The sequence below is a fragment of the Myripristis murdjan genome, chromosome 12, assembly GCF_902150065.1.
Source record: "Myripristis murdjan chromosome 12, fMyrMur1.1, whole genome shotgun sequence".
Classification (NCBI taxonomy): Eukaryota; Metazoa; Chordata; class Actinopteri; order Holocentriformes; family Holocentridae; genus Myripristis; species Myripristis murdjan.
Window position 1 is genome coordinate 28,713,146 of NC_043991.1, and position 18,168 is coordinate 28,731,313.

At 41.5% G+C, this 18,168-nt stretch overlaps 1 protein-coding gene across 2 annotated transcripts in view; it reads left to right on the forward strand.

Moving 5' to 3' along the window:
- Positions 1 to 1,144: 1,144 nt before the first annotated feature.
- Positions 1,145 to 18,168, forward strand: part of lamc3 (laminin, gamma 3) — a 108,730-nt gene continuing 91,706 nt past the window's right edge. Inside the window, exons 1-2 of one of the 2 annotated variants that reach the window (XM_030065993.1) lie at positions 1,145 to 1,623; positions 7,169 to 7,473. In XM_030065993.1, the coding sequence (XP_029921853.1) occupies positions 1,236 to 1,623; positions 7,169 to 7,473 (693 nt within the window). In that variant the 5' untranslated portion in view covers positions 1,145 to 1,235. The remainder of the gene's footprint in view (positions 1,624 to 7,168; positions 7,474 to 18,168) is intronic. The other variant, XM_030065992.1, reaches the window with a different exon arrangement.

Consider the following 18,168-nt stretch of genomic DNA (forward strand, 5'->3'; position numbering starts at 1 on the left):
ATTTTGTGTTGAATTTGTTTTGCTTTTATATAGCATTATCATTTGTGAGATTAAAATGATCTGTTTTACTTCAATTATCAATGGCACAATTTACCCCAGTCTATTCTCTCTAATGGCACAATTTACCCCGCACCGGGGGCAAGTTGTGCCACAAAACCACTTTTTTTTCGAAAGCTATATTTCTCAAACAGTTTATATAAGATCCAAAGTGATTGTTCCCAGGGATGCACAACATCCTAAACTATATGTGCATATTTTAGTTGGAGGCATTACTGTAATCCCCTCGCTTTAAAGGCACTTAAAGTAAAAATTGGCACTATTTACCCCACTCTCCCCTAGTCATTCTAATCAAATACAGATGGACTGATGTGTTCATATGAACCAAATTTCTCAGTATACATAAAATATAAGAGTTGAATAGATCTACCCAAAATGCTGTACAATTCTGTAATTGCTCTCTTTTTCTAAGTAAATTGGCCTTTTAGGTCACAGAGCTCCCCTGAGTAACATTTTCCATCCTGTTATGGAGATGGCCCATGTCTGCTGGCTGAAAGATCCAGATAGCTTTAATGCCCATTGTCTTCCACAACAACGCGTTCCTGTCAGCTTTTTACCAGAACTTCCTGCTGTGGGGCCAACCACCAAGACTATTTATCCCCTTAACGATGATAGTGCATTTCCCCATAAGTGGTGCACACAGACGCCTTGGTACTCACTCACTAGAGCAATGCCCGGAGGTGTAGCAACCTCAGGCTAGTCTGCTGCATTATTCAAAGGTGCTCCACAATGGCTTTCCCCATCAACTGAGATTCAGTTACCCAAGTCTGCTCTACGTTTGGAGCTGAAGGTGGTGCAGTGCTTGTTGTGACCAGCAGGTGGAGAAGCTTCCATGGCCTGTGTGTGTGTTCTCCCCTTTTTCCACCGCCCACCTTCATCTCCCACCCCTGTCCCTCCTCTGTCTCTCTCATGCTATCCCTGGTGAGAGGGCTTCCCTCAATAACGTCATTCCAGTCTACAGACGGTGAACATGTGTTGGAGACGTTAGAGAGGACGAACAGGGGAGAGGGGAAAGGAGTGAGAAGTGAAAACAAAAGACTAAGACTGGATTCTTGTTGTTTTTTATTGTTGGATTACTTGTCGTGTGTCACGATCTGAATGCATCTGCATCTTTTTAAGTTTATGAGTGTGAAACTTTATATATTTAAGTGTGAAAGTTGTTGTCAGTGCTTGTAGACATGGAGACAACATTTGTGGTGAACCCTCTCCTCCTGGCCATCCTTTTTTGTCTTCACCTCCACTGCCACCTCCTTGTCCAAGGCGCAATGGACTCTTGCTATGATGAGGAGGGCACCCCGAGCCGCTGCATGCCCAAATTTGAGAACGCTGCCTTCAATCGCACAGTCCTGGCATCCAATGTGTGTGGTTCTCCACCGGAGGACTACTGTATGCAAACGGGCTCGACCCGGTCATGCCACCACTGTGACGTGTCCGGCCCGGGCCTCAGCCACAATGCCAGCCTCCTGACAGACTTCCACACGGATGAGGAGCCCACATGGTGGCAAAGCCAGTCCATGTACTATGGTGTTCAGCATCCCAACTCTGTCAACCTCACCCTGCACTTGGGTAAGACCATAACACCAAACCCCCTGTTCCCTGCCTTGACCCACTGTCTTCCTGTCTGGCTGAAGGATCACAGTATGCATGTTCTGAGGTTTCCGCTTGTGGTCAGTGACCATAAAATGTTCTAATAATGCCGGGTATTAAGTCGCTGTTCAGTTTGCTTGAAGTCTCCGGGAGAGCAAGTTAAGAATATAATACAAACAACTTTTCATGTGCATTGCATTTGCTGTGTCTAGGAATAGAATTTTGAATGTCAGTAATAGATTTAGCGCTCTACTGGAAGCAGACGGTTTCCAGTGTTAAGAGGCTATTAGTCTGGTGCTGGGATTTCAAGGCAGTGCATTTTAGTGTTTTCTCACACCCATTGAGTTTTACTGTTTGTCAGAATTTCACATTTTCTTTTCTGTCAGACTCAACAGCCTGATACATAATTTTGTGAACTGCCAGTCAATTGGGAGAGAATCTTTAATGCAGAACAGCTGTCCTTTGGAACACGCAGCTTGTATTACTCAGTAATGACTCTGAGCTGCCTTCAGAAAGCCCACTTTCCTCCAAATGTAGCTTAGAGTCACATTGTTGGAATAATTGCAAGCACACAGCCGAGATGGCATGTCTGGGAATTTGGTGAGATTAAAAGTGGGTAAAGAAGAATCTGCTCTCCAAAGACTCAGTTGCGTCCCGCATGTTCGAGTAGGCCAAAACTTCTCAGAAATACGGGGAAAAGTGAGCACATATTCTGACAACTTATAATGACTCATTTCTCATCCTGTCTGTTGCAGTGTACATACTTGAGGAAACTCCTGATAGCTGATGCAGCCGTAGTCTGCTCATGGCCAAAGATAAGATTTTTAATATTGATGAAAGTGGTTTAAAATGTGTGGGAAGGATTTGGATTCAAAGAAAAGAACAGCAACCATCATTAACACCATTATCTTACTACTGTGTTTTGGAAATGCACTACCAATAGCGCAAGATATCATTCGTCATTGATACTGATATGAATTCCATTAATATTCCAAAGCATTCACACACATCCTCCATAACAGTTACCTTTTCCCATCCTACTCATATGCTGAGTGTGAATATTATGTCTGTGTATGTCAGCACTGTCAGTTTGTGTGTGTGTGTGTGTGTGTGTGTTTCTGTGTGTGTGTGTATGGCACATGTGCACGTGTGTGTGCATGTGCGCATGCATGTCCCGCGACCCCCTCAGTCAGGGAGGACAGTTTCAGTTGAAAGCTGGAAATTCTCCTGACAGGTCAGAGCACCCACTCTGTTGGTGTAACAAAATACCATCCCCCCATGAAAGAGCTCGGCTTCAAAGGAGAGAGAGAGACGGGGAGAAAATGATGACAGAAGTTGAAAATGTGAGAGTTCTCACTGTAGAGTAGCTGTTTAAATCACATGGTCCGGGAGCAGGAAGTGCCTGTGTCAGTCGGAGGATATTGATTTCCACCGGCAAGCAGAGGCCCGGCTGCGCTTTCAGCCTGTGTTGTCTGTAATCTGTGGCCGGTTCTCTTTGGGAGTAAGGGACCACTGCTGCAGCAGAGGTATGGCCTGCATTGTCTGGATAGTTTGTTATTCTTAAATTTCCCCCAACACCCACAAGTCCATCTACCTCAGACTAAATCGACCATTACCCCTTCTGTGTTACCTACCACACATTATTCTACCTTGTGCCTTTGGTTTCTCCCCTGAATTCACTCTGCCTGAGGGGAGGATGTTTATGTTTACATAGCACACAATTTTATGTAACTGGATATCCCCCATCTTGTGTCTGCAGCATCTCTTTGGTCATATTAAACATCTTTGGTCCATCTGGGGTCCTTTAGGGGGGGTGTCTTCAACATTACTGTTTTCCTTTTCCTCTCCAAACAAAACAAGCTCTCGCTGAGGGGAATGGGGGGTGAATGCTGGGATGATAAACACAGCAGTAGGATGCAGGGACACATATTGCAGCCAGGTCAGAATGGGTCTGCGCAGGGGAGGGAAGAAATGGGGGGACCGGACTGCTTCAAGGGGAGTAAACAAAACATAATGAGGAAGAAGGAAAATAAAAAAGGCGCTGGGCGGTTTGCTGGTATGGAATTGGGGTCAGATTTTTCCCACAAAGACTGAGAGACGCACACACACACACACACTCACTCTCTCTCCCCCTCTCTCTCTCTAACAAAACACATTGATGTCTGCAGCTGGTTCTCATTCAGGACCGTCAAAGGAGAGCAACATCCTGCTTCAGATGTAAAACAATGATAAAAGTCTGCCACAGTTGGCATGGATCTCTTGCATCCACTTTATTGGCCTGCACATGAAAGACAATGCTCTGTTGTAAAAGATGATTTTAAAAACATTTGCATCTGTTAAGCTACCACCTCCACAGATTTGATGTGACTAATAATACATCGTCTTTTATATTATATTATCTTATCTTATCTTATATTATATTATATTATATTGTATTATAGTTAGTATAATGTAGTTTAACCCTATAAAGCCATTCATATCATATATGATACACATTTTCTATTCTGTTTTTTGTTTTCAGTTTATTCAATACTTGACCAAAATACTGTTGAATACCTTTGAACACTTCCCCTGTTCACCCTGGACCATACCATTGGCACTTCAAGTACATATCACATATCATACAACAGAAAGGTCGTGTAATAACATATTTTTTGATTTTTCTTTTTATATATATATATATATATTTTTTTTTGTTGTTGTTATAGGACTAAATAAAGGGTTCAATTTCAAAAAATTGGAATTTTCTGCCAATTCTTTCATAGTTCAGGCTTTATAGGGTTAAGAACTCTGATACAGTAAGATTAGATGATTAAAGTGTTTGTCATAAATGTGCTGATCAAAAAAAGCTTCCTGTGAACAGAGTTGTAAATATTGAGTCTGCTGCTGGTGAGTTTAGTCTCAGTCTGCCTTACAGGGGGGAGACTGGGAGAACAGCTGTGCCCCAGCCAGGCGGATGTCTCAGAGTCTGAAGCCACACCCCTGCAGCTACCAAATATTATTCTTGAACACACTCAAATTGTCCAAATGTTGCATTATTACAACAATTCAGAACAATTTCTTCATATCTAAAATGAATTGTGAGCATGTAGGATTTTGAAATAGTAAAAGTTCCAATACGATGGAAAGTCACCTTTGGCTTCCTTACTCTGTTTTGCCAGAGTAGCCCCACAAAACATTTTCAGGCCAACTATGCTCAAAGTTTCCTCAGCTAATGAACAAGAACTGTTTTGGTCCCCCCGCTTTAATTAAAAGCAAACAAACAAATAAATAAATAAATAACGTGTGCATTGAGTTTTAATGTGGATTTTCTCTTTAACCGTCTGGCCGGTCTCAAGTTGAACTTCACTAAAGAGTTGTCATTTAATGCCAAGTGCACACAAATAGTTTTGCAAAAGACAAAAATTTAAATTGCTAAATGTTGCAATATTTCGCAGTAACAGCTACGGGGATAATTAATTGGAAAAACAAAATCATTTTCTTTCACGTTTGTATTTTTGCACTAATTAAATCCATTAACTTAAAATACCTACTTCTCTTCAGCCCATATAAACAACCATCCATACAGCTGCTAATGATAAAAATCACCCTGAAAGAGGATGATTTCACCATGAGTCATTTAACACTTTGCTGGAAAACATACAGATATACTTTGCAATTAGTCTGCGTTTCATCACAGGGGACATCCAACAAATGTTTCATGTTTTGGCTCGCCTCTGTGTATTTTTTTTTTTTTTTTTTTTTTTTTTGTCAGTGCCAGCAGGACTAAGCTCACTTCATGTGGGGAATAAATGAAAGTCAAATGATATCACGGCTGATAAAGAAAAGATACCATTAGTCAGCTGGACGGAAAAAGAGAGAGACAGATGTTTACTTCTGGCTCTACCTCTGGATGGCATCCCTCTATGGATGTGCAGCATCACAGCGAGGCCGAGGGATGATGCAGAAACCGCCTTGGGAGAGCATTGGTGAAGCCTGTTAGGAGTGTTTATGGCAGCCTATCATGTCATTGTTGAGTTTCTAAGCATTACTTCTCACTCCGGTCTCAGTCTGACTGCAATTTGTGTCTGTTCCGTTAATCCCTTTTCAAGTGGCCTGACAAATTTGGCAGCAAATGGTTATGTGCTCATGCCAGGAAGAACACATCTGCCCTCTGGTACGGCTCCCAGATTATCATTTCAATTGTCCCTAGAGAATTGATAATAGGAGGAAAATCACTTGACAGCAAATCCAGTAGAAGCATGTCTTCATTGTTTGGTTTGGGATTATTAAGATGACGGATGCCAGCTTTGATACATAGCCAAATAAGGGCAACAGCCCTGTCAATAATCAATAACCTTTCCACTCCAGTTATCTACCGCAGAGTAAATGTGAGGAAAATTAGGCTCTAATCATAAGATTCTTGCAGCCACAGGTGGCCATGCAGAAAGATTGTGCAATATGCAGAAATATGTGCTGTCTAACCTTGCTTTTCATTCAACTGAAGGTGGATTTTAAGACTGAGTTATTATCCAGTTCTAATAAGCAAAAATGACTTGCCACCAATACTTCAGTTAGAATGCAACACCAGTTACTTTAACTAGAATCTGCTAAATCCGCCCTCAGAAACTTAAATGAAAATCCGAACACGTCTCCCCTTTTACCCAGGATCCAAACAGAGGGCTTCCATTTTCACATCCATTTTCGCTTTTCAACATTTGAGGTAGAATCACCAGTATGGGATGAAAATCCCACAAGTGCCCCCTCTCTCACTGCTTCCTTTTCAAATTCATGCGCTCGCTCTCTATCCCTCTCTCTCTTCCTTTTTTCCCCCTGCAGTTTTCCTCCTCTCTCCGTCCCGGAGCCTGTGTTTAATAAATCACAGGAGATGCATCAATCGATCAATGATATGTTTACATCTCAGCCATACTCAGTTCCGCGTGAAAAACTGTGAAAATCAGTGTTTTGTGTTTGATCGTTTTCCTGTAGGTTGGTGGATTTGTTTACTTGCATGGCCACAGATTTATGCTGGTACACTCACAAAGCAGGACAACACCGAGGTGTAACTGAGACACAATACAAGACAGTGACTGAGCAAGACAAACACTTCTCGATGTTATGCGATTTTTGCACTCATGGGTTATTCTAGCCTATACTGCTGCACTGTTAATATAACATTGCAGACATCTTCTGCACACTCTTCTTTTATCTCTTTCCCTTTGACCTATGTTTCACTTCTGGGGCCCATTATCTTCTGCATAATGAGAAAATAATCCTGGGTATTCTTCTACTCCAGCAGGAATGACATTCATTTACCCTGCACAGAGGCAAAGGAAATTAAGCTGATCCCTCATTGTTTTCTTTTTTTTCTTTAATGCAATTATGCCTGTTTTTTCAATGCCCTTCGGGCCATAAACTATCATCACACAGTATTTGTCTCTTATATTAGCCAATCCTGATCTAACTACATCCTGTCTAATTAAAGAGTGATCCTTTCTGTTACTCTGTCTGGAAGCACAAAGCTAAGACTTTCTTTTTTTCACAGGGAAGGCCTTTGAGATAACCTACGTGCGACTGAAGTTCTACACCAGTCGGCCGGAGAGCTTCGCCATCTACAAGCGTACAGAGGAGGGTGGACCCTGGTTGCCCTACCAGTATTACAGTGCCTCTTGCAGGAAGACCTACGGGAAGGATGCCAAAGGTTATATTCGACCAGGGGAGGATGAGAGGACGGCTGTATGTACGGATGAGTTCAGTGATATCTCCCCCCTGACTGGAGGCAACGTGGCTTTCTCCACCCTAGAGGGACGGCCCAGCGCCTACAACTTTGACCAGAGTTTAGTGCTGCAGGTTAGTCTACATTCTATACGTGTGTGTGTGTGTGTAAGAGAGGGAGAGAGACCAGGGGGAATGAGAGTGAGAGAAAAATAGAGAGGGGCATTATAGCATTATTGACAAATTTTAACAGACTAAAAAGTTAACCTTTCTCAACCTTTTTCAACCTTTCGGTACTCCTTCACTATCAATTTACATTTTTTATGTAAACATCATATTGAACCCAAGGTTTCTTTTACAGATGATCCTTGTATATCACAGATTTAGTCAAATTATTTATGGAGATAACTACACATCAGTAAAAGTCAAAGATGCGGAGGATAAATGAAAAAGAAATTCAATAAATAATGAAATGCTTTGATAGATGGCATAAAAGCATAGGTGAATACAGGCGCAATGTCATTAGAAGCAAGCCCATTCATCAGTGAAAAAGTCCTTTATAAAATATTGAAATTGAGGACACAAAAGGACAAGCAAACAAAATAAATAAGCAATGGGGCTCATTCACAAAGCACCCTTTTCTTTATTCCTCTTGTGTCTTTTTTTTTCCTTAAGAAAAGTGCCTTTGAAACACCAGTGTAAGATTTATGAAATATGTGCAACTGCACTTTGTGCATACCGTCTTGCAAATCTTGTGATGACTGCCAAATGTTTTTAAACTGGATGTGTGTGCTTGTTGATGCTGATTAGCAAAGGTAGACACCCTGGTGAGCCCAAAGGTGTGCAGATGTAAGGGTCGTATGCAAATAGCAAGCACTAATGGAAAGGTGCAGAAGCCTCCGCAAGGAGGCCCAAGAAGAAGTGTTGTTGTCAGGAGTGAGTGATAAAAAGAAATCTGATTTTTTTTTTTTTTTTTTTTCTTAAGTAAGCTGTAGAGTGACAGCAAGTGAGAAAAAAGCATGGCAAGAAACTGACACTGTCAATCTGTCAATACTGCAACATCAGAGACATAACTTGGATGAAATAGGGGAAAAGGCTTGACTTTTTAGAATCTCAAAAGTTTGCAGCTTTAAAAAGGCACAGTTTTCCTCTGCAGGTGGAAGTCAGGGCACTGCTGAGCTACTCCATTTAGGTAACAGGATTGGGGGACTAACGAGAGACTGCAGTGATAGGTGTCCAACCTTCACTAGAGCTGGACATGAATTAATTCAAACAGCATCTGCATGAGATGATAAGGTCAGACCTTAGACTTTGATGGGGTGGGGAACCTATCAAGAGCCATTTCAGTTGTTAGAATATCCTTTGAGGGCTGATAAGAATTCATTTGTTAAATTAACATGCTTTTAACTGATCAAACTTCACACTAAACTTAATACGATTGTTGGAGCTGCTTCTCTTTAGCAAGGTATCTGATATTAGATGGTTGTGATGATGATAATGATGTTTTTTTTTTTTGAGACAAACTCAAACTTTGGAAGTATTTTACTTGGTCCAGCATGAGCAACTCTGCACTGCTTCACAAATTCTCCTTCTGAATGATGTTTCAGCTTTGTAGGTAATCGCTCACTCACTGCAAAACTTGCCTCCATAACATTTTCCATGGTCTTGGGAAAGCTGCTTGTTGGGAACCCAAACGCCTCCAAAGAGCATTAAATCTATCAAAGCGCATTTGTCCTTGCAACCCATCCAGTTTAGCATGTTTTCCAGCTGTAATGGCGCTGGAGATTCACCTTTTTCATCACTGTGAGCGCACCTTCACAAGCAAGACACACTGGTGGCTTTACTTCCACAAAAAACTGACCTTTTTTCTTGGAAAGCACCACATTCCGTATCTACTCTTCTTTCTTGACAGATGCCATGATGCATGTGAGTGATGACATGTATGTGAGACCCTCATCATGACAGTTCAGATAGGATGTGGAAGCGCTGCAAAGCACTACATGCTTCCTTTCAATGCCCATGTTAACCAATTGGTTGGTTCACTGCAAAAACGCAAAATCTTACCAAGATTATTTGTTTTATTTCAAGTCAAAAATGTCTTATTTCTAGTCAAAATATCTCATTACACTTAAAATAAGACATGATCACCTCAGAAGTAAATTGTTTTTAGACAATTTTTTTTGAAAATTTGCATGTTTCATTGGCAAAATTTGCCAGTGGAAAAAGTGAAAATTCACTTGAAATAAGTGAAAATTAGCTAGAAACAAGCAACAAATTTTGCCAATGAAACAAGCAAATTTTCACTTGTTTCAAGCAAATTTTCACTTGAAACAAGAGACAATTTAAGTGTAATGAGATATTTTGACGAGGAATAAGACATTTTTGACTTGAAATAAGACAAATAATCTTGGTAAGATTTTGAGTTTTTGCAGTGAATTCAGTCTGCACATGCTGCAGTTTCAGCATCTAGTCTGTTTTTTCCATGACAGGCATGCAACCAGAAGGGACCATGCAGAACAATGTGTTATTACACTATTTTCTTTCATCGCACAACAAAAGTAATTGCTCTCTAGAGCATTTTTGAGTTCATTTGTTTGTTAATTTTTTTAATTAATTGCACAGACCAGAGGTTCCCCAAACCCTTAATAAAACAGTGTCACTGATTTTGACTGTAGCTCTTGAGATGAGCTTTCTGCCTGTGTACAAGCACACCCTATAGCCGTTCATTACACCCGTGGTGCACTCTGTGGCGGAGCGAGTGCATGCATATGAAGATAATTATATGATTGCTCCTGAGGGGTCTGAGCGCTTGTCAAGGGTGTCATCAGCCACATGGTAAGGCCATAACCTCTACCACCCAGACACAAACTAGCTAACAGTGAGACCCTCAGTGGAAAAGAGCACTTGCTGATGTGCCATATGTCTCCAGCAGCACCCTGGTCAAGGCCCTCGACCACACTGCTCGTCTTCATCACAAACAAGTTGTAAGCCTCTCCTTGCGGGGACGAAACCACAGTTTGGAGATTTAGGTTGACCTCACAGATGCATTGCTTGTTTATGGAGTGTCATTGTTTGCATTTTAAATAAGGAATAAGAGAAATTGAGCAAACTACTGCACACCACCAACGTAGCTAAAAAGGCACTTGATGCAGCAGCAGTATCAAGCAACACAAATTAGCACACCTATTGTCATTAGAAAAACAATGGTTTTCTACCTCACTGAAAGCCAAGCTTTTCTTAACAAGGAAGAAGGAGAAACTCATAGTGATGGAGCCTTGATGTGCGCTTTTGCACGTTCATCTGTTGTTCATAGCTTGAACATTCTTTTTTATTTGAGTATTTTCTGGCCAGGCAGGAAAGCACAGATACCTTGACATGTAGATGCACACCTCCTCAGGTATGGCTCAAGGACATTGTATAGAAGTGCCCTGGGTAGTTTAAACTGTATCATGAGCCATTCACCATTCTCAGACGTCTGCACTGTCCCTTAAGACACACTTTCGCCTCAAGGCTGCGTCGATATCAGCAAATGCCTCACTGGTGAGCTCAGCGACACACTTGGCGTGATCAGGAAAACATGTGCTTCCAATTGACTGTCATGGCCATGATTTTATTCGCATAGCTTTATTGATATCAGTCATCTGTTAAGGCTTACACATGCATTGTTGTTAACATGAGGGCTGTACTTCACAAAATGATAGCTGTATCTGCCCTCACACATGGTTTCAGACATACACTACTCACAAAAAGTTAGGGATATTCGGTTTTCGGGTGAAATTTCAGGATGAACCTAAAATGCATTAGAACCTTTACAGGTGAACTTAATGTGACCTTCTGTAAACTTTTGAATGCACATGTCCAACTGTTCAATGTTTCAGTACTTTTTGCACAAGTTGCTGTTCTCTAACAAGCAGTTTAACGGCAAAATTCACATCAGGTGTTTGATGCTCCAGCTCATCGAGGTCGTATCATTAGGGAACGGCTGCTGGAGACTGGGGTACCTCAAATGGAGTGGCCTGCACTTTCTCAGACCTGAATCCCATAGAAAACCTATGGGATCAGCTGAGTCGCCGTGTAGAGGCTCGGAGCTCTGTACCCCAGAACCTCAATGTCCTGAGGGCCGCCCTTCAAGAAGAGTGGGATGCCATGCCTCAGCAGACAATAAGTCGACTTGTGAACAGCATGAGACGTCGTTGTCAAGCTGTAATTGATGCTCAAGGGCACATGACAAGTTATTGACACTGACATTTTTTGTTGTGGTATATCCACCACTGTTGTTGGCTTTTGTTTCAAGAAATTGTTTGAGATGAGGAAATCACCAGTGCATGCTTCTACTTAAATGCCCTACTTTCATGATATAATATCACTGTAGCGTGAACTTTTTACATTTTCCATAAATTTCACCCAAAAGCCAAATATCCCTAACTTTTTGTGAGTAGTGTATATTTTGATCAGGACATGTTCATGGACGTGTTTGTAATTACACTTTAAGATGAAATTTGATTCTATACAGGTTTTGTGAATGAGGCCTAATGTCTTTATAGATTAGACAGCTATCACCCTTGTAGTATTCTGGGTATCTCAGAACAGACAGAACTTTCCACTAGATTCCAAGACGGCGATAGCTATCTGATTTACAGTAGTGTTCACCTGTGGCTCTTAAATACTGCTGGTGTTGCTGGTTCCATTTTTATCCCCCAGGAACTTCAAAGCAATGTCTGAATATGGTACTCCTAAGACCGCTTTTCAGCAGAGCTTAATTATCAGCTTCCAAACACGTCAACCGCTTCAAGCGTGACAGGATTGTCTAAATGCCTCCAGTCCCCACCCCACCTCCACCCACCATCCCCAATACACACCTCCACACACACATGCACTGGCTACACATGTGTACAAGCTGTGCTTTCAAGCTCTTTGAAAAGCAGTTGAAGGGAATCTAAGTCTATGTTTAGCTCTGATAAACATTGTTGTGAATTAGTGGCTGGAAACGTGTTATTGAGTCTGGGACGAAGTGTAAAATCTGACTAAAATGACGACTGCAATGCTACCAGTTCTTTTTCTCTGACAGAACTGTGATCCGTGTGTGCCTGCATGTGAGTCATAATAAGTTATGATGTCCATGCCATGCTCTGTATAGAAATAGTGGACTGCCATCTATTACTACCTGAGTTGAACACTCACATCTGACAGTAGATTGTCATCCATTTTTGTGTGTAGCCAAGACTATGGTTTATGCATACCAGCATCTGTAACTGCCTTAGAGACATATTAAGTAATTTATTACCTTTAATCCTTGCTGGCTCATGAGCTGCAGCACAGGAGCATATAAAGAGCAGAGTTGTTTTTTTTTTTTTTTCTTTTCAAAATATTTTTCTGATAAAACAAAATGCAAAATGAATAATTGAAAATACTGACAATAATTTTGACAATATGTTTTGAATAAAAAATAATTTTGCACTCATGTGTCATGCATGCAGCTGCTGTAGTCAAAACATAAAACATACTTGATTTGATTCAGAAGTTTGTTAGCCAGGCTAACTGACTGAATCGCCATTAAGTCAGAGTCAAATGTAAAACTGAGCACAAATATTGAGAGCAGCACGGGACATTTTTACCCGAATGGGAGGAATTGTATTTCTTTGCAGACTGAAATGGCAAATCCTTTTGCTTGATATTGGAGACTTCACTGTCTGATTTCACCTCAGTCCATGCTAACATGACCCAGGAGTTTCCCAAAGCCACTGAACTACGCAAGCACAAGGGAAACACGTTGAAAACGTCAGTCAGAGAAACAAATTCAGGTTTTTCAAATCTATGAAGCACTCAGAGACGGTCACATCATATCATGGCATCATATCAGGTGGCACAGAACATGGCTTGTGCTAAAAAGGCAAGGGAGGGGGGAAGGGGACTTTGTGAAGACGGGCCTCAGAGGTGATGCTGTTGTCCTCATTCCTGAAAATGATGTTTGAAGTGTTTTGGGTCACACCTGCAGCTCTCATGGCACACCACTGAACAGATAATAACAACTCGATTGAAACACACGTCTATACGGATCTTGAGAAATGTATTTCAGCATTGCTTTTGATGAGTCCTGTGAGGTTCAAGATGAGCCACAGTTGGCAATATTTGTACAGCCTGTGTCAGAAGAAGGCACAATTAAGGAAGAGCTGCTTGACATTGTGCCATTAAAACATAGGACCCGTGGCCACAATTGTGCCCACAGATGGATTTCTCAATGTCAAACAGCTTGCACTCAAGCTCATGTCAATGTTTGGATCAACTTGCGTCTGTGAATCAAGTTTTTTCTACACTGAAACAAGTGAAGTCAAAACATCACGCTGTTCTTACGGACACACACGTGAAAGAGCTGCTTCATGTGGCAACAAGTGAGAACAAGCCAGACCTGAGAAGGACTGAGAGACAAAGACTTACGACTTAAGAGGCAAGAAAAGACCAATGAGAAGTGTTCAGCTGTGTGATTAGGCCTGTAAGTCATTGCTGCTGTTGTAGTGTGGCCATGCACCTGTTGTGCAGTTCTGTGCAACGGTGTGTTGGGTTTTATGTTGGCTCTTTGTGCTGGACTAGATGCCCACCACTGCTTTAATCTATCTATACTGCTGACCAGGCCTAGGGTTAGTGAACACTGCAAAAACGCAAAATCTTACCAACATTATTTGTCTTAGTTCAAGTAAAAATTGTCCTATTTCTAGTTAAAATATCTCATTACACTTAAAATAAGACATGATCAGCTCAGAAGTAACTTGTTTTTAGTTTAGTTTTGTTTCAAGTGAAAATTTGCTTGTTTCATTGGCAAAATTTGCCAGTGGAAAAAGTGAAAATTCACTTGAAATAAGTGAAAATTAGCTAGAAACAAGAAACAAATTTTTGCCAATGAAACAAGCAAATTTTCACTTGTTTCAAGCAAATTTTCACTTGAAACAAGAGACAGTTGTCTAAAAACAAGTTACTTCTGAGGTGATCATGTCTTATTTTAAGTGTAATGAGATATTTTGACTAGTAATAAGACATTTTTGACTTGAAATAAGACAAATAATCTTGGTAAGATTTTGAGTTTTTGCAGTGAAGGGACAACATAACTGTACATGATTGAGATTTTCAGTTGGCTGAGATATGGCTGCTCAATACAACGAGCCCACCATTTGTTGTTGTTGTTTTAATCCACAGTCTCGCTGGCTCTCAGGAACACACGCTTCCAGCTTCAGTGTTGACAGACCACATTAATAATAATCAAAGCAATGATAATTCTCATCAAGTGCAAAGAGTCACAAACTTATTTGAGCATTTCAAACCAATAAAATTCAGCGAGACAGCCGCATTAAAAATGTAATTGTTGGCCAACTTGAATTACCACGCAGCTTTGTCAGAATAATGAGATGAAATAATCAAACAGTCCACAGGTGTGTCTGGTTAAATGAAGCGCTTACAACTTACGTGTTTGTCTTTCAAACATTATAAAATGTAAGTGATGAAATTATTTAGCAAATGCAACAGTTCAGGCCAAAATCTATAGTCTTTTCAGTGTCTCCCCTTGGATTTTTTTTTTTTTCTTGTAGCGGCAGAGGACTATCAAAATACTATAGGAACACCACAGCCGGCAGTCTATCTGTGTGCTTCTGAGCTCTGAGCTCTAAGTCAGCCTTGTTCACAGAAGGGTTGGATGGACAGGATTTCGAGGCACAGTCTGCAGTTGAAAGGACTCCAGTATGGTGGCCTCGGGATTGTGTCTCTGCTTTTTGAGGATGACATAATGCTGTTGGCCTCATCGAGCTGTGACCTGCAGCATGTACTGGGAGAGTCTGCAGCCAAGTGTGAAGCAGGCAGGAGGAGGGTCAGCACCTCCACTTCTCAGGCGATTGTGCTCCATAGGAAAATGGTGATTGGTGATAGTATCTCCAGGTCATGTTTATGGGTGAGGAAAAAATGGAGCATCGAGATCGGTAGGTGTGACTGCATAACGGCAGCCACTGCAGCAGAGTGTCATGGTGAGCAGAGAGCTGAGCCTGAGGACAAAGATCCCGATTTAGTGGTTGATCTATGTTCCTGTCCTCACCTATGGTCAGGAGGAGCTGACAGTATAGCCACTGGTCCTAATTGGGACACCTCCCCTGGGATCCCCTGGGAGGTGCGGTGAATATGGGTGAGGATGCCTGGGCTGCCTGGGCCTGCTACCACCACAGCCCAGCTCTGGATAAGCAGTGGCTTGAGCATGAAATCACGGATTGATCCAAATCAGTCACCAAGAGAGTGCGAGTCAGAAAGGGATTTTTTTTTTCTTTTTCTTTTTTTTTTTTTTGGAAAGCTAAAACTCTCAGCACCAGGTAAAGCAACTGCTGGGGCCAGGACATGAAATCAGGCCTGCCTACTGACCTGAATTGATTTTATGGTTACACCTAAAAACTTTAAATTTCAAAGGCTCATCACTGCTTAACATACTGTACATCTGTGCTAGAGGTTGTGAAATGGGATCCCACCACCACCACACCACCCATTACCATCTACTATCTGTATTTTTCATTTTTCATATCTATTATTTTCATCAGTATATCTTACATTTCTTACATTTCAACACTTAAACATCTCATTGTATATACTTAGCCCTTATTGTCTTTAGTGTATATATTATTGTCTTTAGTGTATATATTTCGCATTTTTAGTCTCTATTGTATATACTTTAAATTTTAATTTTTAATTTTATTTTTTGTTTTTATTGATGATGCTGCTGTAACGTGTGAATTTCCCAGTCTGGGATCAATTAAGTATACCTATCTATCTATCTATCTTCTAAATCCTGTGGTACTCCTCCTCCTAAGTGCTCCTAAATAAAGTGACCTCACTTCTGCCTATTCCTGCCTAAAGTTTTGTGTTAGCTCTTACAGCTTAAGCAGTTTTTGCCCCGTGACATCATATTGCAGGCTAACCGAAACGAAGCAAATTTGCCAGGCAAGATTGTTACCCAGCAAACTGGCACAAAATAGTACACGCACAATGAATGTGTTTCATTAGAACAATGCCTAAGGAAACCTATAAAATAATCGTACACTTCCAGGCCTGGACGTCTACCTGATTACTGACTTCGTGCACGGCAGTAAACTCATTTCAGCAAATATTTTGGGGGTGGCAATGATCAAGACGGGACTGTCAGGAACATTTTTGGACTAGACAGCTTCTGCCTTATTAAAAAGGCTCATAATCAACCAATGGAGCAGACAGAGAAGTAAAGTATGCAAAAACAAACCCTCCGGATGTAATCGCTGTGTTTGGCGGACACTGTGACACGGTGCTCCACAAGCAAACACGGGCCAGCCAGGGAAAGATGCTGCCAAGTAATCTGGATACTTACATGGAATTTATTCTGGAAAATAATAGATTTTTTCCTACCTGGATGCTAGGGGATGATTACTGCCATTCACTGCCACCCCTAAATGACGCCTGTGGTTGTCATTTTTTTCCCCATTAAACATAGACCCTCTCCAATGTTACTGTCTGTCTCACCAAAATCAGGAAGTGCCACACATTTAGGGTTATGGGGTACTACTGTCAGCAAATGACTGCACCAATCTGCAGTTCTGTCTTTTGTGTTGTTTTTTAAACATTCTTATCTTGTTATCCAGTGAACTTTTTTCTTTTTTCTATGGAGAAAACTCTCCTTATATCCACTGTCCTCCAGCATCCATCTGACAACTCGTTCCCATTTGCTGCACTCAGGAACAGTCCCTCACTGCAGTTTGTGTAGGGTTCCACAGGAATGCCACAGACCCGCAGGATCATCCAACATCCTGGAGCTTATTGTTGAACCACCCGCTACTTCCTGCTACCAAACACTGTTCATGTGCCACAGAATATTGGATTGGATTTCATGGATCCTGCACGAGACCGCAGGAGATTTATTGTTGTAGATCGGTTGTGCCCACTGTTGACTTAGTTTGTAGTTGATCAGGTTGCATTGTGACAATATCAGTGTTTTTTTTGCATTTGTAGCCTGTAAATCCCTGAGGTTTGAAATTTTAAAAGAAAAGCAGTGTGATGCCATTGACAAGCCCTGCATGTTGCATCTCTGTCCTTATATTCACCCCCTTACACCTCCTGCACACACACACACACACACACACACAGATTTCTGTGATGATACCATCTCATTAAACCTCCCCTCTCATCAGCTCCATAACATTTTGAAAGTGTGACATCTCCACATCCTCCTATAGAGCAGAGAGGCGACAGTCTTCCTCCAGACGGCTCCCATTTTAAAATAGAAGGTGATGGAGGCAAAGACAGAGGGAAACAGCGAAGGCACATCAGCTTTCTAGCATACGCTAAGCTGCACTGAGCAGGACGATAAAGACATTTTTTTCTCATCTCGGCTGTGTGAGGTCCCCAGGGGTCTGCAGCAAGAGAAAATAGAAATGAAATACACTATTGGATTAGCTTTACTGTTGCTAGAGGTTTGGTGCATTGTGTGGCAGGCTAGTGTCAGTAAGAAGGGAAACAGCCACATGAAAGAGGGGAATCTGCACACAGGATAGGATTTGACTCCTGAGCTGGAAGTCAAAAAAGCCAGAGTTCCACTCCCTCTGCCGTGCTAGGACAACAAAGAGAGTGGGAGAGAGGGAAAGAAAAAAACTTGATTTCTGCAGCTTAGCAATAACCACTTAACCCACAGGCCTTTCTAGAAGCTTCCACCGCCAGTCCCAACAAACCCCAGGAAGGAGAATCGTCACTGTCCACCCCCTTCCCTCCTTCATCCTCTTACTTCCTATTCAGAGCTGCCCTGTGTTTTACTTTGGTACAACTCTTTTGTTGATAGTCCTG